This window comes from Opisthocomus hoazin, chromosome 9 (genome assembly GCF_030867145.1).
Source record: "Opisthocomus hoazin isolate bOpiHoa1 chromosome 9, bOpiHoa1.hap1, whole genome shotgun sequence".
Lineage (NCBI taxonomy): Eukaryota > Metazoa > Chordata > Aves > Opisthocomiformes > Opisthocomidae > Opisthocomus > Opisthocomus hoazin.
Genome location: NC_134422.1, coordinates 27,093,137 through 27,119,122, shown reverse-complemented (window position 1 = coordinate 27,119,122; position 25,986 = coordinate 27,093,137). Strand labels below are relative to the sequence as shown.

Sequence of the window (25,986 nt, the reverse complement as noted above, 5' to 3'; positions counted from 1 at the left end):
AGTGACATCCAGTGTATCACCCAATTGATCTGAGTGAACAGTTTGTAGGTGATAGAAACATTCCTTAGTAGATTACGTATTTTTGTAGAACTCAACAATGAGAGAATAGCAGAAAAAACATTATGAACACTGAGACAGTGACATTATGAACAGGGCTGAGAGCCCTGGCACAAATGAAATAGGCCTGAATATGTGATTACAAATTTCTATAAAAATCAAGAGGCAGAGAAGTAGTTAATAAATCAGGTAATGTCTTTGGTGCTTTGTGATTAAAATGAATGTGCTTGTGCCACATCCAGTTGTTTTTGAAACATGATAAGAGGGTTTTTTTTTTTTAAATTCTGGATCCAAGATAACAGAAAAGTAATTTCAACATTGTTTTCTGTTAATGTTTGGAGAAGATCTTGAAACATCTGGCAAAAAGTAAGGGAAATATGAAATGCTTGGAAAATACCGTAAAGATGTTGGTATAATTCTGTAAATATTGAGCATGACTGGTGACTCTGTTTCTGAAAGAATCAAAGTCCGGTAACTTGGCTGTTAATAGATTTTTATTGCTATGTAACTGTGTGCCATTTAGATGCAATTAGGCCACCTCCTCCTCCACCTTCCCATTACAAATGCTCATATAAACAGCACCTACAGGAAATCCACAGGTTGTCCTTTGTTTATCGAAAGAGGTACTTTTGTTGTTACTGTTGTAATAAATGCTTATATAGAATTATAATAGTATCTGCTAAAATCCATCCAAACAGTTTGAAATTCCACTTGGCTGGTGCAGAATTTTCTGAGGAATTATCCTTTTCCACATATTTCCTCCTGCTTCTCAGAATACATTAAGCTTAATTAGAAGAAATATTTCAAATATTGTTGATAGCTTCTACATGAAAAGAGGATGCATAGAATGATAACTCATCCTCTCTCTCTGTTTTTCTTCTTATTTCCTTTCTCTTCTTTCACCTCCTAATTCAAGGAGAGGAATAAATTGGGTGATATTCCAATTCCCTGTCCAGCTGGTGAGGATCTTGTTTCACAGGATACAGAGCTGTCATCTTCAGCCAAAGAGGATAGTTTACAGACTGAATTCCTGGCAGAAGAAATACCCTCCGGAGATGAATATGAGTGTATATCACCTGATGATATCTCTTTGCCACCGCTTTCTGAGACACCAGAATCCAACCGCCTGCATTCTGAAACAGAGCTAGAAGAGCAGTGCTGCTGTAGTTCTCATAGTCTGCATGTCAGTTCCTTGAGCCTGCAAATGCAGAAAACCACTAGTATTAAAAAAGTGATGGAAGCATCTGATCTCTTAATAAATTCTGCTTACGCTGATGCTACAAATAATAGAATGGAAAGCCCATCCACTCAGTGTGAGAAGTTTTGTATCTCTGCAACAGATTCTGGTCCAAAAGTCAGAGCAGTGTCTCCTTTGACTTGTCGCTTACAAGGAATATCTGAAGCTAGCACTGTGTCCTGCGCTGTAAATGCCAAACCAGTATATAGCATGATGAGTGAAGTGTGCCAGACACATTCGCAACACCTTGAACTTCATAAAAGCATGGCAGAAACACAAGAACAATTGCATGGCTTGAATAACTGTGCTAAAACCCAGGACAGGCTGCATGCTTTGCCTGATGCATTCTCAGGTTTCGTGTTTCAATCAGACGCCGCCAGAAGCAATCAGAGGCAGATGGTCACCCGAGAAGGGATTAAAAGTTCATCAGAAAAGAACAGCATGGCCAGCCTAACTGGACAGGTGCCTAACTTCTCCCAGCTTCTATCTAACAAAACCGTCATGGAAGGTTCTCCGGTAACATTGGAAGTAGAAGTAACAGGATTCCCAGAGCCTACACTGACATGGTGGGTAGCTTATAATGACTAGTAGTAAATATACCTATTAGCAAGACACCTTGAACCACTTAAAAGGAAATCAATTAATCTCTAGACTAGAATAAATGGCTTGTATCCTTTCTGCTCCACACTTCTGCATGATTCCCACCTTCAGAATTGCTTTTGACAATTAACCTACTTGAAATAATATCTCTGTATAGTCAATTTTATTAATGTTGAGAGTATCAAACTACTGCAAGCATATCCAATGTTTTTTAATCAAATATATAGTTTTTGTATTCTGGAATATGACATTCCACTTGTTCCATAATTTAAAACAAATGTGCACTCCACATCTACCATAAATAAATTCAGTTGCATTTGCTTAGGATCTTGGCACTGTATATGGGCAGACAGACACATAACACGTGTGTGCATGCTAAAATATTTATATAGCCATTACATATATAGAGGCACACGTTTATATATATGTGAGAGTCAGTTGTTGAAAGCTGGAGAGGGGTTACAGGTTGAAAAAAGCCTGAAGTGTCTACACTAAGAGAACCAGGTTTATATTGTATATTTCTGTGCACTTTCTCTCTCTCTGAATTGCTGTATGTCTATTAATGTTACTGTATACTGTATTTGTGAGAAATACAGATATGTAATATGAACATCTTTTAAGGTTACTTTTTAGAAATTGCCTGCCAAAGGGAATGGGGACTGAAGGAGGGGCGGGATTTCAAGATTTTGGTAGTAGTCCTCTATATATTAGCATATTTTCCTACAATTTTACCTTATTTGCAGTTTCTCCATTTACTCCATTAGACTTTCACAATGGAGGCCTTTCTTCTAATGTATTAAAAAAACATAGGCCTCTTACTGGAAACACGATGTCAAGATTATTATGACACGTGTAAAGACTTAGGCAAACTATAACATTTTAGTAAGCTGAATGTTCTTCTATGGTTCTGAGAAAAATACTGGACACTGCAGCCTTGGTGCTATACTGTGTTGGTATTAATAAAGTTACTCTGTTTTAAATCCCGCTATCGTTCACTTTGAGGAGTGTGTTGTTGGTGAAACAAGAGGTACCTTCACTTTTATTTTATTGTAAGAAAGCATTCATTTTGGTCAAAAATATATACGCTGGTGATATGTGGTCTTTTAAAAAATAACATTCAGCCGAAAGCATTTTGCTAATTAGAAATCTATGAAAACAAAAAATGCGGGGTTTTGTAATTAAAAAGTCACCAATACTATGTATTTTGTACTGATGTAGGCGTTTTATTGGATATACATGTGGAAAAACTTTTCTATGTTTGTGTTAGGTTAAATGTAGCTTATGCTGAAACATCACAAGGCAAGAAGAGCCAGAATTTTCCCTCACTTCCAATATGTAAATCAGGAGTCAATACCAATACATGGTGACAGATCCTCAAATGTTAGAATATGACACCAGTTCTCTGAAATAACATCCTGGTGTGTGCTAAGTAAATGTTAAGTGGACTGGGGTGGACTAACAGGTCCTTGACTGTTCTTTATACTGAAGGCACAAGTTCATAAAGTTTGTACATTGCTTATGCATCTTAAGAGCCTATTCATGAGTTGAATGTGGGTTGACTCAACACCTTATTAGCAAAAATGTTTCAGCACAAAACTGAGGGTCCAGGGCTTCATGCTACTCTCTCCCATACTGCATTGAAATAACTGTGACTCAGTCCATTGAAAACCATTTTCAGAACCACATTTTCTAGTATTAAGAATCTATTATCCAGCAGTTTGAATTTTTTAAATATTCATCTGTATTTTCATATAACTTTAAAACTGAGGAATGAGAGCACAGCAGTGAGCTCTATCTCTTGCTGCCAATGTAGTGTTACAGAGGTGGTCTGAATTTGCAAAGTTCTGCTTGGCATACCATGATATAAATCTGACTTGAAAACTGACTCTCTGCTTCAGGTACAAGAAGGGCCAGAAACTGACTGCAGATGAGCACTTAAAGCTTTTACAGAAGGAGACAAAGCATACTTTGTTCATTCAGAAGGTGTGTGATAAAGATGCTGGCCTCTATGTTGTTCGGGCTAAAAATTTGAACGGCACTGTCTCATCAAGTGCCATTCTCCACGTGAAAGGTAACAGGCCACCAATTACAAGAATAGACTGGATAATGCTGTGTGTCATCTATATTAGCGTATCACTAATGTACTGGCTATTCACAAAATAAGTACAATATTGACTGCACTGGACTTAATACTCACATGCTAAGACAACATTAAATTTATTTTCTGATGCTGCATCTTTCACAGTCTGTACCAAACCTTTTATGTGTTACACTCGATAGATTGCTTGTTTCTTTAATAACAGTATTATGTGCTTATTTTCCTTTCTCATAGTGATGTTGAGATAAAAAAGTTACCAAGATCTTCTAGAATCCGAGGCAGAGTTTCACTTTGTAAAAATGTTGGCATTACAAAGTGTTGGAAACAGTTTTAATGGTTATAGGTATTAAACGCCAAGATACGCTCAGATAGAGTGGTCACAGTAATGTATATTTTATGATATGTCTTTTTTTGGGAGGGGGTGTGGAAGGTGTTGAAATGTTTTTTAAACATCAAATGTATTATTTCCAACCACATTTTTCTCATATACTTTTTCAAAAATTTTATTTGTAGGTTAAAGCTTCTTAGTAAAGAACTCATACCATGCATGACTGCACTGGCATAGATCAGATTTAAATCTGTCTCAGCCCAGATCGACTCCACAAATGACAATTGCAGTAGTTCCAATAGAATTATAAAGATTTGACCCAGAATGATCAGGTCTGTGTAAGTGGCATCTAGCATACAGTAGACCAAAAACCCCAAATGTTTGCAAAACAAGGTGTTCCAGCATACCAGTCTGCTTAGGTCGATGCTTGTAATACTATCTCTGCCTTCTTATAAAATGAAAGCTACAGATATTCCTAATAATCTGCTAAATTGTTAGTATAAGACAAGAAAGATAATAGTTTCTAAAGTGAGCATTTGTGCACGTTTAAAACTTTGAACACACTGATTTCAAACAATCAACCAAATTGGGGAAGTACTCAAAAGTGTATTCACACCAAAAAAAAAAAAGAAGTTTTATTTCAGTCAAATTGAATTCCCCTGTAATTTCAAAGCAGTAAATCCAAACCAGAGCTTTGTTGACCTAAGTATTGCGTTTCATTCTTGGCAAGGACAACCACAAATATTATTTTGTATTAACGTAGTAATTTGTTTAAATGTTTGATAACAATGACATACCTGTGCCAGTGGAAGATTTCATTAATAAATCCTCAAATGTAACTTCATTCTTTAGCTCCAGTACTTGTTGTACAGTAAAAAGAAATTACAAACAACTACATGATTTTTCCAGCATCTTTAATTTGCAGCTTTAATATTACATCTGCATTATTGTGGAAAATTTATAGAGAGGAAATATTTCTCTTGCATAATTTGCCTAAATGAAGTACACCTTTTACTGTGTACCATGCTGTGAACAGAGTATGTATTGCAAATTGCCGGGGGTCAGTGAGGCTGAAGACTGACATTTAGCTATTTTGGCCCAGTGACTGCAACTTTATTAAAATTCCTGTAACTTTGAAACAGGAGAAGTTCTCAAGGGAATATAAGCTCACAGCAATATGAGAGGGAGCAGAAGCAGGAGGTGATAAGCAGATGGGGGAATAAAGTAAATTCTAATTAAAATTGATATTACCATGGATGAACAAATTTCTAAGTTCAGCCTTCTCCCAAAAATGTGGATTCATAAAAATTCTCTCAGGTATAAAAATCATCCATTTTCCTAAAGCACACTTTCCATTTCACAGTAAAACTAATTTTAATAATTAGGATGATTTTGAATGTTTCAATTTTCCTAAAAATAAAATTCCATTTTGTTTTTTTATGCCCTTGTGACTTTATGCATGGTTGTTACAAACACAGCAAAGAACCTCTGTGAGCAAGCTGCGTTGCATAAGCAATGTATTAAGCAATGTGGTGGTAAGAACAAACCAAAATGCCTCTCCTACACGCTGTAAGATTTTGCCTGCTGCAGAGCTGCCAGTGCTTGATAACTTTATCCTGTTTGTAACGCTCATTTTCTATTTGAAAATGAGTCTTCTAGGTGATGGCTGCCATTCAGTCCTCTGTTTTTACTGAAAATTGCCATCATTCAAAAATTAAAAGTAATCATAGATGTTGTTTTGACTTGTTTTCTGCTTTTCTAAGTGACTTTATATAATACTCGGGTCACTTTTTCAGGCATTTTTGCCTTCGGTATTGAGGCTAAGAATAAGCACACAAGAACAAGAGTGAAAGTAGAGATGTTCTTTCCTCTTCTGCCGTGCCTCTGCTAGAATTAGGCTTTTAAATTAACCATGAATTGTCGTAAGCTTTGTGACAGAAAGAGTCGTCGTAGCTCTGTAGATGCTGGGCTTAAAGCTGCATTTCTGTTTTCTCTTGTGGATCCTTCATCTTTAAAGCTACAGAAAGTTCAGTGCTAGAATGATCATTGTTCTATTTCATATGGCCAGTGTGTGAGTTCAGAGATATGCGTTTGACCTTTTTGGTTGGAGGAGAGCTGTTGAGCAAAACAGCACTGTAAGGTGAGTCTCCGTCCTTCAGAAAGCAAGGCTAGAGCTAGGCTTCCAGCCCTGCTTGGAAATAATTGTCCCAAACTCAGTTGTAGTTCTGCCAAAGCAGGAGAAAAAAATGGGAACTTTTCATCATGTCATAGAGCAGGAATTGGAGGTACCTTGGATCTAGACTTGTAGTTGGATCTGATTACCTGCTGGCACTTACAGAAAGACAGCTTGCTATTTATGATAATCAGCTCTACAAGTTAAAAAGGCAACAAACACACACAGAACTGCTGGATGAGAGTACACAGATTATGGGAACAATTTTTTTTCCCTCCCTCATAACACTTTCTGATGTACCTCCAGGCTCCTGCAGTATTACAAGGGAGCAGGCATGTGGACCTGCTCCCTCATACAAATTTGCATTAAATCTGTTTCCGTTAACTCCATTTAACTGGCTTTAGAACAAGTAGAAGCAATCTCAGTTGCTTGCTTTACCTGAGATTTGGCAGCCAGACTACAAGGCCAGTTTACAAAATTGTGTGAGCGTAAGAGATGCAGCTTTGACTCCAAGTGAGATTTATTCCATTTTTTTATTAATATTATTTAGAAGCTAACAGGTGATGTAGCATTTTATTGGAGTTTGGCTTACACTCCCAGTTCCAAACATAACAAGGAGGACTGTCAACTTTCCTCTAAAAGGGGAGGAGTTGAAGAGAAGCCTTGGAGAGAGAGTAAATTTTATTCCAACATTTACAGATCTGTGCTGCATATGCCTATGAACAACAACAACATATTCTGCCTTCAGTAAAACTCTGAGTATGTATCATGCTGCGTGTGTCTAATCAAATATACTTATGTTTTACCCCCTTAGCAGAAAAGCATTTAAAATCAACACAATTCTGATTTTTTTCCTTCTCAATTATGGTTTAAACAGTTCATGAAATGACCCTTGTTGCTGAAGTTTGTATTTTCCTTATCTATTTTTCTCTTTTTTCATTGTATTTTGAAAGCACTATTGGTAGTTCATGTACTGAACAAGGTATAAAAGTAGTTTATCTTAATGGACTTTTTTAAGGCTTTTCTATTTGAGACTTGGTTTGGGATTACATGCTCAAGGAAGGTGTTCCAGATGAGGAATCTTGTAATTTACAAATTAGGTAACCCAGATTTCAATAGAGCCTCACAGAAAAGAGATGTCAAGGGTGATCTTGTGTTCAACTATGCCAAGACAAAACAAAATTGCTCCTCTGGGAAAGGGTAGATTTATACAGAGTTCTTTGTACACCCTGATAAAAATTATATACGTCTAAAGCTTAGATGGAAGATCCCAGTAGATTACCTGCCACCCAGGGAAGCCAGCTGCCGTTCTAAGGAAAGTAAGCCTCAGTTTTGCTGTGCAGTTCAAAAGCAGCTGAAGTGGCTTATGATCTGCTCCTGTGGCATAGCATACACTTTCACTTTTTACTCAAACTTCTTATCTGTGAAAGGTGAGGTTCTTACTTCTGGATTAAATCCTGGAACTGAGTTTCTGCTTGTGTTACATAACATCTTTCAAGTCTGGTTTGTGAGAAGAAAGTGAGGTGCATATGAATCCAACTTTTAAAGCCTAAGTATACTGTTATTTTCAAAAGTACATGCACGTATGGCATTCATGCTATTTTTATGTAACAGACACTGTGAAATAATAAAAGGTCAAAACAAACAGCTTGTCACTTCTGAGAATGTTGTGATTTTTGCATAGTCAGATATTATGATTGTTGAATGCAAGAAGATGTAGATACAAGGCCAGCAGTTGCCGTAGCACATCTGTAAATCTTAGTAAATCATTGTAGAAGTACCTGATCAGGTTCATTAAGCCTTTCCTCTGAAAATTTGAACTTTTCTGTGAACTTTGGATTAACAAAACTTGATTTTCTGAGCGTGGTATTGCATCTACTTTAAATCATGGTATTGCATCTACTTTAAATCAGGTGTAGTTTTAAATGCACAGTTTTTAATCGGTATGTGGATACCAGTCACATTTTTTAAATGCTGCAATAAACAAGATTTGAAAAAAAGAGATTAGAGATACTGGATACACAACAGGATACTGAAAGTCTCCTGGGTTTAATGCTTTGCTTTGTAAACAAAGGCGTAGTCAATGCTCATTGCTGCTGTGGTGGCAGTCTGGGTTTAAATACTCTTTAATTAAGGGCTTTAGTGAATGCCCAAAAAATTTTACTGTAAAATTTCTGCTATTTTCTGTTCAGATAATCTTAAGAGAGTGACAGTGAGGTAGTCTCATGATACACTAATATTTCTCTGAAAGAAACCCACACTCATTCTGTTTCAGCAATAATTGCAACATAATGCTTTCTCTCACCCCCCCCCGTTTGTTGTTGTTTTTTTTTATAGTTCATGTTGTGCATGCTTCACTTCCACCTTCTTTTAACCAGACTTGGGGAGTACATCTCAGTGTTTGGTATTGTTTTGGTTCTGCTACTTTCTTGTTTTACAGTGTTCAGTTCCCATCATCATAGTTAGTTCAAGACCCCAAAATGTTTACATCTTTCCAATTTCTCTCTTTAAAGAGCAGATTTAAATCTCAATCTCTCTTAACTTTAAAACAAAAATACTGTACTTGGGCATATTAGTAACCTATCCTCCCTTCCTCCTTCCCCATACACAGACACCCATTAAGAAAGAAAATGGTGAATGAGATTGCCTGACTACAAGATGTGGAGTTGTGTGGAGGGGTATTTACACAACATGCGTAAGTTTGGAGGGGAAAGGGCTTAATTATTTTCATTTTTCAAAAGAAGCAGCCTGTCTGAGTACCCAAGCATGGGTCAGTAGGCAAAGAGAGGATAAGGCATTCTGTTTGGCTGGAGCTGCAATGGAGAAGGTGGCTTCCTTTCAAATCACTGATAAGGTATGCCTATTTCTGGACCTTTCTCTGGAGACTTTGTGAGGGTGAGCTGGTAATTTTTACGTGTGTATATTTTTGTGGCTTGGAGGAGCTGTGTCTCAAAATTACTGCTCAGACTATAATGATGCTATACCATGGTATTCAAGGAGACTGGAGCTCTTGATTATGGATATTTCTGATCAGTTGGGTCATGAGACCAACTTGGTATTCCTTAATAAAATTCCTTCTGATTGTGTTAGGAGCTTGGCTGAGACAAAAGCTCTAAACAATAAAGTGCAGTGTCTTAATTCAGAGCAATGCTGAGTGAATTCGAAGTCTCTGAGTGACGTAGTGTGAATCTGCCTAGCCTACATTAGAGAAGATAGGAGGAAGCTGATAAACTTGCTAATACCACATTTCACGATCTCAGAGATTGGAAATTATATGCCCAGAGTAGAAAGATTAAGAATAGCTGTGAAGCAAAATGATTAAAAAATGGCTTGACCTGGTGATACCTGTGTGTGAGAGAAACTTCGAGCAGGGGTGAAAGCTGTGTGGTAAAGCCAGATGCAGGTGATGTCTCCACCTGTGGTTTTTGCATTGCTCCAGACTGATGAGTTTTCCTTGCTAGTTCCCCAGTTTGTAGCAGAACTCTGCTGGTTCCTACAAATAACTTATGTAATATTTAATATTTGAGAAACTTCTTATCTGAAGCCTTTAGAGTGGGATTTCAGTACCACTGGCTTTCTGAAATATTTTCCCTCCACAACGCAAGAGGAAAGATGTGTTCCTTCTAAACTCTGTGATTCATGGGATGTCCAGCCAAGAAATCATTTTTAATTTACAAGTTGTCTTGGCTTCTTCTGACATTTCATTATGATATCATGTAAAAACCATTGGTGAAATATAAGTATCCACTCTATTTTGAAGGTTGCTGTCAGAGGATGAACTCTTCTTGTACCGCTTGCTTTTTTACTTTCTCAGCTTTTCTTGTACTCTTTCTTTTTTCCCTGTTGTGTTCTAGCCTGTGCCTTAGAGAGAATGGTTTTCTTTGCATATACTTTTCCGTTTGCTCTCTAGAAGCGGGACGTTTTAGTTTTTATATTCTGCTGAGTTACTGATACAAAATCAAGATGAGGTCTGATCATGATCACCATTCCACTCAGATGGTTTTGGATTTTTTTTTTTTTAATGGTAGAAACCATCCTGGTATGAGGTGCAGTCTGACTTCACAAGGTAATATAAACCGCAAAAGTAATGGAATCCAACCAAAAATGTCACAAGGAGTGGCAGATACCCACTCAATGTTTTCCACTGGAATACAAGCTAATCATGCACTGCTTGTGACCTTGCCAGCTGCCTGCAAAGAGGAGACAGGGATGTAAGCTTCATTCTTGTGCTTGAAGTGAAGCTGCAGATCCCAAACTTCTGTGCTTCAGGTGCATGCAATGCAATGTTGGTCACAACTTGTGCATGCTAACTTTCAACAGTTAAGAACCGAGCTGTTTGAGCTGCTGGGACTGGCTAATATAGACCCTAGGTTAGCAAGAGTATGAGAGAGTAAAACTCATATACCTCTGCTCTATGTTGTGGCCTCAGTCCTACAGTACATGGGAAGAATGTAAGAGCAGCCAAGCTTGAAAGCTTCTTGCAAGTAAGAGCTCACCAGAAGTAGATTTATTAATACAGTGAGTGAAAAGGTCTACCTCACCATGCTGACAGTCCCACATTTGGCAAAAATAGCTATGAGCTCAATATGTTTGAGTTTAGAAGTTGCTGGGCACCTTTGTGAGATACGCTGATTTTTGTTTCACAATAGCATAAAGAAAACAATTTTGTACTAAAGCAGTGGAGTAATGCTGGCATAGTTAAGAGCAGTTTCAAGCTCTGTTATTTATCACACATTTCAGCAGCTTTCAGTTTCTGAGGAGACTGGTGATTACTTTTGTTTATATTATGGACACATGGTACAATTTATAGTAAAGAGGAACAAGAAGACATTCTGTGTGTGATGGGAATGCAAAATGTTCAATTTTGTTACAGTATATGTCTGTGTGTGCTTCTGGGTTTTAACATCTGCTGCTTTGGGTTCCCTGTGTCAAGAATACTTAGTCTGAGTTCTGAGGTCATTGTCTTTTTTACTGTGGCCCTGGAGGTAGAATGTCAGTGGAACCTCAGGTAGTAGTACAGTGATCCAGTAAATCCAGCTTTACAGGTCGTGAAGTTACATGTCACATGAAGCAATGCTCTGATTCAGTACAAACTGACACTGATGACTGAAATTTCTTTAAGAATTTTGATAGGTTAATTTGCATTAGCCAGGCCTTGTACTGGCTCAGGTGTCAGCTGTCCTCCCACAGCTGGCATGAAGCCAGCACAAACTCAATCTCATGTGCTGTCATTATTGCAATAGAAATGCAATTATCTGCCGATCCTTGATCTGAGTCAGATTTTTACTGGATGATCTGGAAGTACATGGTTTTCGTATTAGTGATGGCCACAAAAATATCTTGATCCAAGTGGTACAGAGGCCACGTTCTGGCTTTCATCATTGTCGCAAGTATTGATCACTCTTTTTTTATTTTTTCCATAACATTTTTTTGTCTGGAAGAATAGGGGGAAAGATGTGAAGAAAAAGTGTGGTGTACAACAGTGCACTAAATGCAAATGTTTATTGTCTTGACTTTGTCACGTTAGATTTGTGTGGAATATTTACTCTTCCACCTTCACTGAAACACAGTAATCTGCATAGGCTTGCTGACTGCCTACACAAAGGACATGATTCTTTAGCATTACCATGGAACTAATATCACTGTGTCAATGCATGAAATTCTTGGGTGCTAATATCCATGTGTTTCAACAAACTTTGTATTATGTAGGTAAATGATGTCTGCCTACTAACTGTCTTGCAAACAAGTTGTCCTGAGCTCCAGGCATCAATAAAGGCTCTCTTTGTCCTGCAATGCAGTGAACTTTATGAGAACATTTTTTTTTCCTTCAGTTGCTTTGGTTGTGCCTTTTACAATACAGTGAATATTTTTTTTTCAGTACAAGGAAAACAGCCAAACTTCATACAAAAATTTGGACACACAACTCTACAAGAAGGAGAAGATTTAATCCTGCATTGCACCATACATGGAAAGCCCAAACCACATGTCTGCTGGATGAAGGATGATATCCGAGTGGTATCTGGAGACATCAGTGTATGTTTTAATGTTCTTGAAATATTTCTGGGGAGAAAGTAGCATAAAGCAAAATATATTATCTAATAAACTCCTATGTGCATTCTGGTTTTTTACAGATTGAGAAATTAGGAGATACCTATTACCTTTTAAAAAGAAATGTAGTCCTTGCCGATACTGGGAAATATACCTGTGTTGCCAGCAATGAAACTGGAAAGGCACGCTGTTCTGCATTCATAACAGTGATAGGTGATTCATCCTGCCAGCTGCATGGTTTTAGGCATGTTTGTGCCATATTAAATGAGCACTTTGTTTCCACCTACTAATGTACGTGTTTTGTTTCAGGGAAAGATAAAACTGCAGATATTTCCACTGTAACTCAGGCTAAATCAGAATGGGAAGATGGATACTTTTCAGAAGAAGTGAATGTCACCACACCTGAGCTAATACAAGCCCATGACACACATAGTGTGCGACATCAAAGGCCAATGGAGAAACATCTCCCAGTAAGGTAACTGGAAGCTTACTCTGTGCTACATCTTGTAATACTGCAGTAGCAGTAAGGACTTTAGTTTACAAAGCACACGTCAAACACTCTAATGAATCCTATGAATTTTTACGTCAGTGGAGTGCGTAATGTGTGATTGCCTTTTATGCTTGATTCTTCATCAGAAGATACACAATTCTCTTAGATGAAAGACCTTGCAATACAATAGAAAATGGAGTTTGTGCAATAAGGTAGTTTAGTGAAATAATTTTTTAAAATCCAGGTGTCTTCATCTAGATATTAATGTAAGATTGAATAGCTCAAAGATACAAAGTATTCCAGAAGTTCAAATTGATACAGCTACATGAACATCAAGTTTCAATAACAGAATGTGTAAACAATGTTTTCTACTAGATAAGCATCTTATTTGGAAGAAGAATTAGCAGTCCTAATAGCTCAGGAACAGTCATTGTTCCTTAATTGATTAAAGATGGCAAAACTTCCCACTGTGCAATTTCAGAAGATTAAATGAGATACATGAAGTCAATAGTCCCTTGCCTCCTGAATTTAGGCTCTGATAGCGTACTATGGTTTATGGTGCTAGAACAGCCTGTCTTTTAAGTAATGTATTCAGGAATGAGAGAGTTTTTATACCCTGTGACCATTACTAATCTGGTTTACTCTACTATTAGTTCACTGTTTCAATGGAAACATTAGGTAAGATGAGGTAATGTAGGTGGGGGTTAGGAAGAGATTGTGCACGTAAAAGTAAGACTTGCTGTCAGAGGTTTTCAATAGAAAATACCTGAACAATTCTATTAATGAAGTTTATTACACAACTCTGAAGTTGGTAAGACTGCTTTACAGTGAAAAGCTGGTTTCCTCATGATACAGTAAAATAGCTTTCTTTCTAGAAGGTATGTGGAACAATGTGATGGAAAAGAGGCTCCAGGAGACTTGTGGCTTTAAAGAAGTGATGGTTAATATGATGTGGGAAAGGAGCTGAAAATCTGTGGGATTCCTGTCAGTCTAGTCTTTCACAGTGTGCTCAAAATGTTAAGTTTACACTGGTCACATAAAAATGCATTTGTTGCCTAAAAGAATTTTCAAACATAGTTATTTCTATGGCAAAAAGCCATAGAGAAATGAGAGTAGTGTTTTGTCTTTAAGTTCTGGTGGTTTGTGTATAGAGATGTAGAGCAACAAGTAAATGGAAGGGAAAACTCGCATATGTTGATTCAAAAGCCGTTCTCATTTCATCATAAGCTGCCTGCATGCTGTCCCTCATGCCCATCTGATCAAGCATCCCATATCCCATATATTTTCTTCAGGTTTTCTTCTCTGTAGCTGTGAGATGGCAGATATTCCAAAGCAAAAAAAATCAAGTTAGTTTTACTTAGGGTACACAGAGTATAATTAGAACATGTAGGTCGTACAGAAAGGTCAAATTTCTCCTCATTTTTCTCATCTCTTCTGTTCTTTGTAGTGCGCTCTGGTTATTTGTTATTGTCAGTAAGATGAGTTTTAGGATACTTTATGTTCTGTCTGGAATCACTGTTTATTTTATCTCTAATCTCACATTGTCTCAAGACCACAGAGAACAGTCTATGCCAACCACCACAGTGTTGCTTATGAAAGGGAAGGCTGCAGCTGCCATCATTAAAAATATAAGCAATATTAACTGACCTTTTTTACACAGCTTTAAAGAGAAACTCTGGCTCCAAGGAGTGTTTCTTGAACTTGAGAGGCCATAAGAGATTAGCTTGAGTTTGGAACGTGATCCTGTTCTTCTCCTGCCTGCTGTAGCGGATAAGAAGATGGGCTGAACTGCAAGATGCCTGATTCATGAGGGTGCTTATGTTGTTTGCTGTGTCTGTTAGTAGATATTGTCCATTAATGAGGAGAAAATGAATCTTGTGAGTGCTATTCAATTTATAGCTAGGTTACGATTTGTATTTGGTTTCTTTATAAATAAATCATGAATAGAGTTCACCTGTGCATAGTATTTATTAAACCGTGATTTCTCATTTCTTGTGGTTTTGTTCTGGTTTGTTGGAAAAATCTAACAGAAGATGACGATGGAAGAAAGACACATTAGCCTTTAAAATTACAGATCTCCTTTGTAATTCATTAGTACCCACCATTTTATTCTGCTACGAATTCCATCCGTGCCATCAATTCCATCAATCGTTCTTCCCACTAGCTTATATAGACAATTCAGAGACAAACAAATGCGGACTTAAAATAAGTTTATAGCTCCATAATTCTCCAGTTTATTAAATACAGTGCTCATTATCTTATTTTGATCAGCTTTGAGACATTTTGAGGAGGCTGGGCACCAAAAGGAGTGGTTACCTTAATAGCAAATCTTGTCTAATGCATGCTTAGTACCAAGAATATCTTCAGGGGAGAGACAGTGTCTTTAAGACAACATAATGGAGAAGTATTCCAGTATATTTCTTCTGCTTTCAGGATTGGATTACCATGACAAAGTAGTTGATTTCCAGTTGATGCATGTCATTACAGTCCAAAGGAGTGGACTATGAAGTGATACCCACTTTAGTTTCAAAGCACATCCTTAGTTTAGCCAAGGACTTTCTAATGATAGAATTCTTCAAGACCCACAGCATCCATTGAGAGCATAAAGAAAACCTGAACTGAGATTGAATCTTTTGGATTGTAGGGCAGTCATTAGCATGATGAAGTTTTTATCTCCGTCTCTTGAATTCAGAATCTAGCTGTCTTTTTCACTTCACTGCAAAGCTCCTTGCAGAGAAAGAGGATGACTTTCATAGTGTCGTCCATTTGCAGCATTGAAAGAATTAGTTCAGAAAACATCCTATTTTGGATGGCTGTTTGACTGGCACAATAACCAACAGAACATCTAGTTAGACTTGGGAATAACTGTTGTTCAGCTTGGTCCTTCTGACTCAGATTTTTAAAGTCCTACCTAGCAAATGATTCATGCTACTCAGACTTCTGCTTCAGTCCACTGCGTATGGCTTGGCCAATACCACAGCTAGGTGTGTATTGTTCAACATTTTGTCATTCTTTATATAAACACTTATTAGGTCTACACTGGGTTTGTATATCACAGCAAAGCACTTGCACTTTCACAGAGAGCAGATAGGGGTTTAAGCAGTGCAGCATCTTCGTGCTTCATCCAGGTAGACATCCTCTGTGCAAACTGAGACTGAGATAACATTTCTGAGAGTTTCTTAAGTCATAAAACCAGAAGACTAAACATTTGTTTGCCACAAGATGCAGGCTGGCTGGTAAAAAATTTATCTTCAAATTAAAGTATGGGCATACAGGGGAAATGAGCTGAAAAAAAAAATCACGTACATGTCTTCACCTGATCACATAAATGACTTGCTTGATGTTATGGAAAAGTCAATGGCATCCTGCCCACAGAAGAGTCACAAGACTATGTATATGTGCGCATAAATATAGCAGCTGAGGACTGAGGTTCTTGCTCTGCTTAGTTACCCTGAATCTCTCATGAACAGTTTTTTCCAAAATGGAATGGAGGCAAATATCAAACATCTTGTGCATCCCATACAATTACCTTTCTGCCAACTAAGCCCCTCCTTTGCACATGTTGTTTAGTATTAAAGACTTTGCAGAAAATACTGTTTCTAACTGCAGTCATGTTCATAGGACTGCAAAGTACATATCAGACATCCCCTCAAAATTTTGAAAAACCTAACATGTATGTTCTTTTATAAGCTGCAATCTGTAAGTATGGCATATAACATTTCTATTTTAAAAATCCATTCAGTAAAAGTGAAAGTGTAAAATTCATTGCCTGCTGATCTTGATTCCTCAGCAATTTAAGGCGTTGGGGGGTTCTTGCTTTACCTCTTGATTGTCAGCCTGTAAGAACAACTTGAACTTTAATATTTGAGGTGGGCTTTTTTTCCCCTTGATTCACAAAACACAACTTTACTTTTAAATAAATACAAAATTGTTAATGTTTTTTTAAGTAATGCATAAGGCAAAACAGAAATCTGTATGTCTGTTCTTACCTGTGGTTTTTTAACAAAATAGTAGAAAGTGGTGTTGATAAACAAAATACTCAGCAACCTTCTTTTGCCAATGAGAAATACAGCTATTGCTCCAAGTGTTCCCCCGGAATGGATCCGTTATCAAACATGATAAGTGTGTTGGTTTCTTTTCATTTTATAAAACACAGATGCCCATGAGTTCATTAAAAGCTCTGTGAAATTTGGCAGGATGTATGTATCTATTAAATTCTAAGGGCTATCTTGATGTTAGTTAAAATTTGTCCCCGGTATTCTGATTTAAATTATTGTTTTGTGGAAGTGGAACAGATAGTAAATATATTCTTTACTCAGGGTCTCAGGTTTTGTTAGTAGGGCCCTGCTTCCTAAGGTAAGGTGCTGAGTAGTAATGTTTTTATTTTTTCCTTGTTCCACATATGTAAATATGTGGGGGATGATATATAAAGAAATAATGTGCAAGAAAAACTTGGGAAAAGTGATGTCTGTAGATCTCCTTCTTAGATATTTCCAAGGAAATGATAAGGGTGACAACTATCAACATGAAGTTAGTGAATGTGGACCCTGATCTGTATTCCATACTCGTTCAAATCTGGTCACAGTTCCCAGTAAGTTGTTCATATGTAAAATGGCTTAAGTAGTTTCAAAAATTGCTTAGTACCTTGGTTATATTTTCTGCTTTGGGAGCAACTGACAGTGCCTTCTTCAGTACCAAGTAAAACAATGTTCTGCAAGCAAGTTTTAGTTTGCATTGAAAAAGATTAATATATCTTGCGTAATCAGTTACAATAGCTCAGATAAGAGATGTTAGCATCTGAAAATGCTGCAGCTTTTCAGAAGCCAGCTGCAGCACACAAACGTGGATGTTCTTGGGAATGTAATGCATTTTATAGCCTTTATTTAAGGTTCTAAAGGTGTTGTTACAAAGTACTGTTTACAGAATTTGCAGGGGAACGAGTGGATGAAGGTGGTGGAAATGCATTTTGATTACAGGTCAGGATTTAAAGGTTTAAAAGATAAGAGATGAATTTTTTAGTTATTTGTATGTTTAAAGAAAGAAGGTGGGTGGGATGAGGAAAACCCAAATTTTTGTTCAGAAGTAGACTTTAGAAAACTGGAAATTCAGCCAAGATCCAAGTACTTTTCAGGTTGTGTTTTGTCAATTCAGTAAGGATTTAGGACAGCATTGTATCGGTGAGAAGTTTTATTTAAAGTGACCAAATGATTTATTTCATGACTCCCTTGGTTCTGCATATTTGGTTGGGGGGCAGAGTGATAAGAAAATAGTATATGAAAGGAGATATAACAGACATTGTATAGAAAAGAACAGGACAAAGAATGAAAGGAGTGAGGGGAAAATGGAAGTAGAGAAGAAAATGGGAAAGATACTGATTCTTCTTAGGCAGTTTGCAAATTAGCACGTGCAGATAAATTAAGGGACTAAGAAAGAAAGCAGGTTTTATGCTATATTGGATGTGCAGCGACAGTAAACAATACACAACTACTGTTTGATAGATAATGAAGAAAAGGAAAGGTTGTGGTTTTTTACAAAAAAACGATTAGGAAATTCCACTTCAAAATAGTACATTGAAAACTTGCCTAAGTGGCAGTTTGAAGCTTTCAGTGTTCAGGAGAGAAAGAATTTGTCTTTAAGTTCTGACTAGAGTCTTCAGCTTTCAAGGCATCTTCATGTGGGCCTGCTGAAGTAATCGTTCCTTTTGTGCAGCTGCACCCATCGAGTCAACAGGATTATTAGAATTAAACAAAATGAAGCATGTACAAAGAGGTTGCTGGTGTTCACACCACAATGTTTCACTGTGTTAATCTGCTATCCCCGTCACGGGGAAAAGGATCAGGATTATGATTTTACTGTACTGTACGATATCGATTTATGACATGATAACGTCAATGTGCATGAAATTAGGCTTGTATTTGCATGCGGCACTGTGATCATTTCCATACCTCGGACCCTATGTCTTAGAATTTGTTAATAATCAAACCCAATCTGTGGGGAAAACCGAAGGGGATACCTTCCCCACTCTTTCGCCCCCCCTCTCTCCTTCAGGCTGGTCCTAACGGCTTTTGAGAATTTCGAGTACCCGTGGGATGCTCAGGGCACCACTCTCCTTTTGTTCTGCCTCCTGAATGGGTTGCAGGTTCTGTTTAGGGTTAAACAAGTCGTTAAGAACATCGTGCAGAGACCTGCCCCGGGGCCGGATAGCTGTGAGTGGCTGGGTGTGTGGGACAGCATGGGCAGGTGTCTAGAGCAGTGGGCACCCCCGGTGTGTTTTAAACTCACCCCTGAACAAATACAGAATCCGGACAACTAGTAAAGTATCTGCAAAAAGTGTGCTGCCACCCTGGGAACTCCAGAGAGACACAGATCACCGCAATGTGCTGGGGTCTGGCCCATGCCTACCGAGCGGCCCTGTTCAACCTGATTCAGTGCCTTAAAGGGGAAGGGGGGGGAAACGAAGCAGCAGGCACTGCAACTGGCGCTGCCCCCCCAGCCGGCCCTGCAGCCCCTCCAGCCCAGCAGGCAGTCACAGCCCCCCCGACCGGCACCACGGCTGCTGCTGCCACAGCTGCAGGGTCTGCCTCGGTTTCCTCAGCGGGCACAGCAGCTGCTCCAGCCCCAGCTCCGGCTGCAGGCATCGCAGCTGAGCCCAGTGACCAACCTGTGCCAGTAGCAGTCGCCCCCGTAAAACTAAAGAAAGACGCAAAGAGAGCGGATCGCTCCGGGAGGGATGACGATGAGCCAGGGTCATCGCGGGAGATAGAGACAGAGATCATCACGCGGTCCCTGTCCCTGGGCGAGCTGCGAGACATGCGGAAAGATTTCAGCCGCCACCCAGGCGAGCACATTGTCACCTGGCTGCTGCGGTGCTGGGATAACGGGGCCAGCAGCTTGGAATTAGAGGGCAAGGAAGCCAAGCAGCTGGGATCCCTGGCCGGGGATGGGGACATTGACAAGGCCATTGGGAAAAAGGAACAAGTCTTCAGCCTCTGGAGGAGGCTTCTGTCAGGCGTGAGGGAGAGGTACCCCTTCAGTGACGATTTTATAGGCTACCCTGGCAAGTGGACCAATATGGAAAGGGGTATTCAGTACTTGAGGGAATTAGCTGTGCGGGAGCTGGTTTACTGTGACACAGATGATGAGCAGGTACCCACAGACCCAGATGAACTCCAGTGCTCACAATCCATGTGGAGGAAGTTTGTGCAGAGCGCACCATCCTCACATGCCAACTCACTGGCAATAGTAGACTGGAAAGGTAAGGAGGCACCAACAGTGGATGAGGTGGCTGTCAGACTCTGGCAATATGAGTAAAGTCTCTCTTCCTCCCTTGTCTCAGCCGTGGAGAAACTGGTCAAGCGACTAGAAAGGAATATGTCCTACTCCCCACCTGTACGGGCCAGTGTCTCAGCTATTAGGGGCAAGCGTTTCTCTGCTCAGCAGAGGGAATACAGAGGCTATACACCCTGGGGCACCCTGTGGTTCTACCTGCGTGACCACGGAGAGGACATGAGGAAGTGGGATGGAAAACCCACCTCAAGTCTAGAGGCACGAGTGTGTGAGTTGCGAGGTAAAACAATCACCAAAGGGGATTCTGTTAGGAAAAATGCCGCTCCAGTTTCCAGAAGCCAGCTCTCCAGACCAGGTAGACAGTTTGACCTTGATTCCAATCCTCTGGAGGGGACCTCCAAGTCATTTTTACAGCAGGTGAGCAGCAATTTCCCTGACCAGGATTAGAGGGGCCCTGCCTCCAGCCAGGTGGAGGAAAGGGACAACCGGGTTTATTGGACGGTGTGGATTCGGTGGCCTGGCACGTCAGATCCACAAGAGTATAAAGCTCTAGTGGACACTGGTGCACAGTGTACTTTAATGCCATCAGAGTTCAAAGGGTCAGAGTCCATTTGCATTTCGGGGGTGACAGGGGGGTCCCAAGAGCTGAGTGTATTGGAGGCTGAAGTGAGCCTCACTGGGCAGGACTGGCAGAAGCACGCCATTGTAACTGGCCCCGAGACTCCGTGCATCCTTGGGATAGACTATCTTAGGAGAGGGTATTTCAAGGACCCAAAGGGGTATCGGTGGGCTTTTGGCATAGCTGCTGTGGAGACGGAAGAAATGAAACAGCTGTCCATTTTGCCTGGTCTCTCGGAGGATCCTTCCGTTGTGGGATTGCTGAGGGTTGAAGAACAACAGGTGCCAATCGCGACCACAACGGTGCACCGGTGACAATATCGTACCAACCAAGGCTCCCTTCTCCCCATTCATCAGCTGATCTGTCAACTGGAGAGTCAAGGAGTGATCAGCAAAACTCGCTCATCCTTTAATAGTCCCATATGGCCAGTGAGAAAATCTACTGGAGAGTGGAGACTGACAATAGACTACCGTGGCCTGAAAGAAGTCACACCACCGCTGAGTGCTGCCGTGCCAGACATGCTGGAACTTCAATAGCAGCTGGAGTCAAAGGCAGCCAAGTGGTACGCTACGATTGACATTGCTAATGCATTCTTCTCCATCCCTTTGGCAGCAGAGTGCAGGCCACAGTTTGCTTTCACCTGGAGGGGCATCCAGTACACCTGGAATCGACTGCCCCAGGGGTGGAAACACAGTCCCACCATTTGCCATGGACTAATCCAGACTGCACTGGAAAAGGGTGAAGCGCCAGAACATCTGCAGTACATCGACGACATCATTATATGGGGTGACACAGCGGAGGAGGTTTTTGAGAAAGGGGAGAAAATAGTTCAGATCCTTCTGAAAGCCGGTTTCGCCATTAAGCGAAGTGAAGTCAAGGGACCTGCGCAAGAGATCCAGTTTTTGGGGATAAAATGGCAGGATGGGTGCCGTCAAATCCCAAAGGATGTCATCAACAAAATAGCAGCTATGTCTCCACCAACCAGCAAAAAGGAAGCACAGGCCTTCCTGGGTGTTGTGGGTTTTTGGAGGATGCACATCCCAAATTACAGCCAGATTGTAAGTCCTCTGTACCACGTGACCCGGAAGAAGAATGATTTTGAATGGGGCCCTGAGCAACGACAGGCATTTGAACAGATTAAACAGGAGATAGTTCATGCCGTAGCCCTTGGTCCACTCCGGTCAGGGCAAGATATTGAAAACGCGCTCTACACCGCAGCCGGGGAGAATGGCCCAACCTGAAGTCTCTGGCAGAAAGCACCAGGGGAGACTCGAGGTCGACCCCTGGGGTTTTGGAGCCGGGGATACAAAGGATCCGAGGCCCGCTATACTCCCACTGAAAAAGAGATTCTGGCAGCATATGAAGGCGTTCGAGCTGCTTCAGAAGTGGTCGGCACTGAAGCACAGCTCCTCCTAGCACCACGATTGCCAGTCCTGGGCTGGATGTTCAAAGAGAGGGTCCCCTCTACGCATCATGCCACCGATGCTACGTGGAGTAAGTGGGTCGCGCTGATCGCCCAGCGCGCCCGAATGGGAAACCCGAGTCGCCCAGGAATTCTGGAGGTAATCGTGGACTGGCCAGAAGGCAAAGATTTCGGAGCATTGCCAGAGGAGGAGGTGACACGTGCTGAAGAGGCCCCACTGTATAACCAGCTGCCAGAAGATAAGAAACAGTATGCCCTGTTCACGGATGGGTCCTGTGGCATTGTGGGGAAGCAGCGGAGGTGGAAGGCTGCTGTATGGAGCCCTACACGACAAGTCGCGGAAACTGCCGAGGGAGAAGGTGAGTCCAGCCAGTTTGCAGAGGTGAAAGCCATCCAGCTGGCTTTAGACATTGCCAGTCGAGAGAAGTGGCCAGTGCTCTGTCTTTACACCGACTCCTGGATGGTGGCCAATGCCTTGTGGGGGTGGCTGCAGCAATGGAAGAAGAACAACTGGCAGCGCAGAGGCAAACCTGTCTGAGCTGCCCCATTGTGGCACGATATTGCTGCCCGTCTGGAGCAGTTGGTTGTAAAAGTCCGTCACGTGGATGCCCACATGTCTAAGAGTCGGGCCACTGAAAAACATCAAAACAACCACCAGGTAGATCAGGCTGCTAAGATTGAATTGGCTCAGGTGGATCTGGACTGGCAACATAAGGGTGAACTGTTTATAGCTCGGTGGGCCCATGACACCTCGGGCCACCAAGGAAGAGACGCGACATGCTGATGGGGTCGTGACCAAGGGGTGGACTTGACCATGGATACCATTGCACAGGTTATCCATGAATGTGAAACATGCACTGCAATCAAGCAAGCCAAGCAGGTAAACCCTCAGTGGTATGGAGCATGATGGCTAAAATATAAATACGGGGAGGCTTGGCAGATTGACTACATCACACTGCCACAAACCCACAAAGGCAAGCGCTATGTGCTCACAATGGTGGAGGCCACCACCGGATGGCTGGAAACCTACCCTGTGCCCCATGCCACCGCCCGGAATACCATCCTGGGCCTGGAAAAACAAGTCCTGTGGCGACATGGCACTCCCGAAAGAACTGAGTCGGACAATGGGACTCACTTTCGCAACAGCCTCATAGACACCTGGGCCAAAGAACACGGTATTGAGTGGGTGTATCACATCCCCTACCATGCACCAGCCTCTGGAAAGATGGAGCGGTACAATGGGCTGCTAAAAACCACTTTGAGGGCAATGGGGGGTGGAACTTTCAAAAACTGGGATACTCATTTAGCAAAGGCCACCTGGTTGGTGAACACCAGAGGATCCACCAACCAGGCTGGTCCTGCCCAGTCAAAACCTCAGCGCCCCGTAGAAGGAGATAAAGTCCCTGTAGTGCACATGCGGAACATGTTAGGGAAGATGGTTTGGGTTAGTCCTGCCTCGGGCAAAGGCAAGCCCGTCCGCAGGATTGCTTTTGCTCAAGGACCTGGATGTACCTGGTGGGTAATGCGGAAGGATGGGGAAGTCCGATGTGTACCTCATGGGGATTTAATTTTGGGCGAGAATAGTCCATAAATAAATTGTATAAGATTAATTGTTCAATAACCCTGTCACTGTCTGTTATCACTGTTATAATTGTTATATTTTGTACCAGTAGTATCGTAGTAAGAATCATCCAGATTAAAGAAGGATGGACTTTTTCGATGAAAACCTAGCAGAGCACAGCAATGATGGAACTGGACCTGGTTTTCAACAACTGGCATCCAGCAACTTCATGAAGATCAACATCTCCTGCAGACTGTGAGCACGGGCCGCACCACATACATCAGCCATGAGCTCCGGATGCAGCAAGTGACCGCCCATCACCACACATCACCTCCCCTGCCACGGAAGACCATTACGACAGATGGAGCCTGAAGTAATGGATTAAATGAACTCAATGGACACTTTAGAGTGATGATCCATAGACTAAGGGAATGATATCTGGAGACAGGAGAAGTGATGGTGATCAACTGGACAATGGGGGACCTGGGCATGACGTAGATGGTATGGAATAAGGGGTGGATAATGTCCTGGGTTTGGCCAGGACAGGGTTAATTTTCACCAGACTCCAGGAAGGGGCACAGCCGGGGGGTGGGGGCTGACCCCACCTGGCCAAACAGAGCCTGGTATTCCATACCATGTGACATCACGCTGCGTTCTGGTGGGGGGGGTGGCACGGCGGGAACGGACTCGCGGCTTGGGGGGGGCATGGCGCCGGTCCTGTCCGGGAGAGCGGCTGTCTGGGTCGTGCGCTTCGTTATTGTGTTTTCTCCTTATTTGTACCATTGTTGTTCCTGTTCCCTCTGTTTGCTGTTCTGTTAAACTGCCCTTATCCCGACCCACCAGTTTCTGCCTCTTTCTTTTCATTCTCCTCCGCACGCCGGCGGGGGGAGGGGTGGCTGCGTGGTGCTTTTGTTGCCGGCGGCAGCCGAAACCAGAACACGTATTCATAAACATTTTCGTTGCTTATTTGACTTAGGCAGTGTCATGAAGTTGGCTGTGTTTAAGTTTGCCTGTGTTCTTTCTCCAAGTTTGATTTTTCACTGAATATTTAAGTGTTCAACTACAGAGAAAAACAGCCATCTGCTAATTTAGCAAGTCAGTATCTAGAAACAGAAATTAGATACCTTTCACACAGATTTCTTTGGATATTTTGTGCCTTTTATTAGCAGCTAACTTATCCATCCCACTAATGCATAGAATTGCATTTGTTATCGTACAAAGTCTTACACAGAGAGATTAGGCTCTCCGACATTTATTTGCAACAAGAAGTTGAAAATGAGCCATAGTACTCTGACATTCAACCTCTGTGAAATTCCTGATAGTACCAGTGTAGAGACTGTTTCTCCAGTTTCTGTTGCTGTTGTTACTGCTGCATGCCAAGAGTAGCTGAAAAGTTGACACCTTATGGGATGGATAAATTAAAGGGTAGATCAAATTTCTAAAGTTATGTTATGAGATCACAGCAATATGTCCTTTCTTCTTTCTTTTAGATCTGCAAACCATAGTATAATATCCCCTTACAGGAATCGTAGTGGTGGTATTCTCTCTCCTTGGCGTTTAGTGGAACTCCTGCTGGAGGTTTCCTTCAGGTTGTTTTCAAACACAAATGCAGCTGATGATAGTACAAAATTCTAGCCTGTGTTTACTTGTCTAGGTATCCTTTGGCAGAGCCTTTTCAATATGATCTTGGTAACAGCAGGCTGAAGTCCTCCATTTACCAAAACAGCCAAGCACATGCTTGACTTTAAGCATAGAAGTAGTATTATGAGGCAGTTATGTGCTTAAATAGTTTGCTAGATATGCCTTGCATATATTCAGCTTCACAGGAAGGGAAAAGGATTTTTGAATAAGAAGGCAACAATGGAAACAGGGAGATGTGGTGTTGTGGCTAAACACCTCCCGTTCCAGCTATAGGTAAGACGAGCCTCCTAATGCTGACCTCTGTTTTGGAGACAACTGATCTCATGCTACGATTAGCTGCACAGACTGACAGAACTGGGCTAGTGGAGGTTCACAAACTAATATGCTATTCCATAGATGATTAACAATGTGGTCTGCACAAGGC

General features: G+C 41.1%; 1 protein-coding gene across 8 annotated transcripts in view; it reads left to right on the top strand.

Moving 5' to 3' along the window:
* The window catches only part of CCDC141 (coiled-coil domain containing 141), a 99,725-nt gene extending 84,720 nt beyond the window's left edge, over window positions 1–15,005 (top strand). For 5 of the 8 annotated variants that reach the window (XM_075430386.1, XM_075430385.1, XM_075430387.1 and 2 more), the window contains 6 exons: window positions 974–1,860; window positions 3,793–3,965; window positions 12,372–12,526; window positions 12,625–12,754; window positions 12,851–13,016; window positions 14,692–15,005. In XM_075430386.1, the coding sequence (XP_075286501.1) occupies window positions 974–1,860; window positions 3,793–3,965; window positions 12,372–12,526; window positions 12,625–12,754; window positions 12,851–13,016; window positions 14,692–14,746 (1,566 nt within the window). In that variant the 3' untranslated portion in view covers window positions 14,747–15,005. Of the gene's footprint in view, window positions 1–973; window positions 1,861–3,792; window positions 3,966–9,104; window positions 9,189–12,371; window positions 12,527–12,624; window positions 12,755–12,850; window positions 13,017–14,691 lie in introns of those variants that run through there. The other 3 variants (XR_012765022.1, XM_075430389.1, XM_075430388.1) reach the window with 3 other exon arrangements.
* The last annotated feature ends 10,981 nt before the right edge of the window (window positions 15,006–25,986 follow it).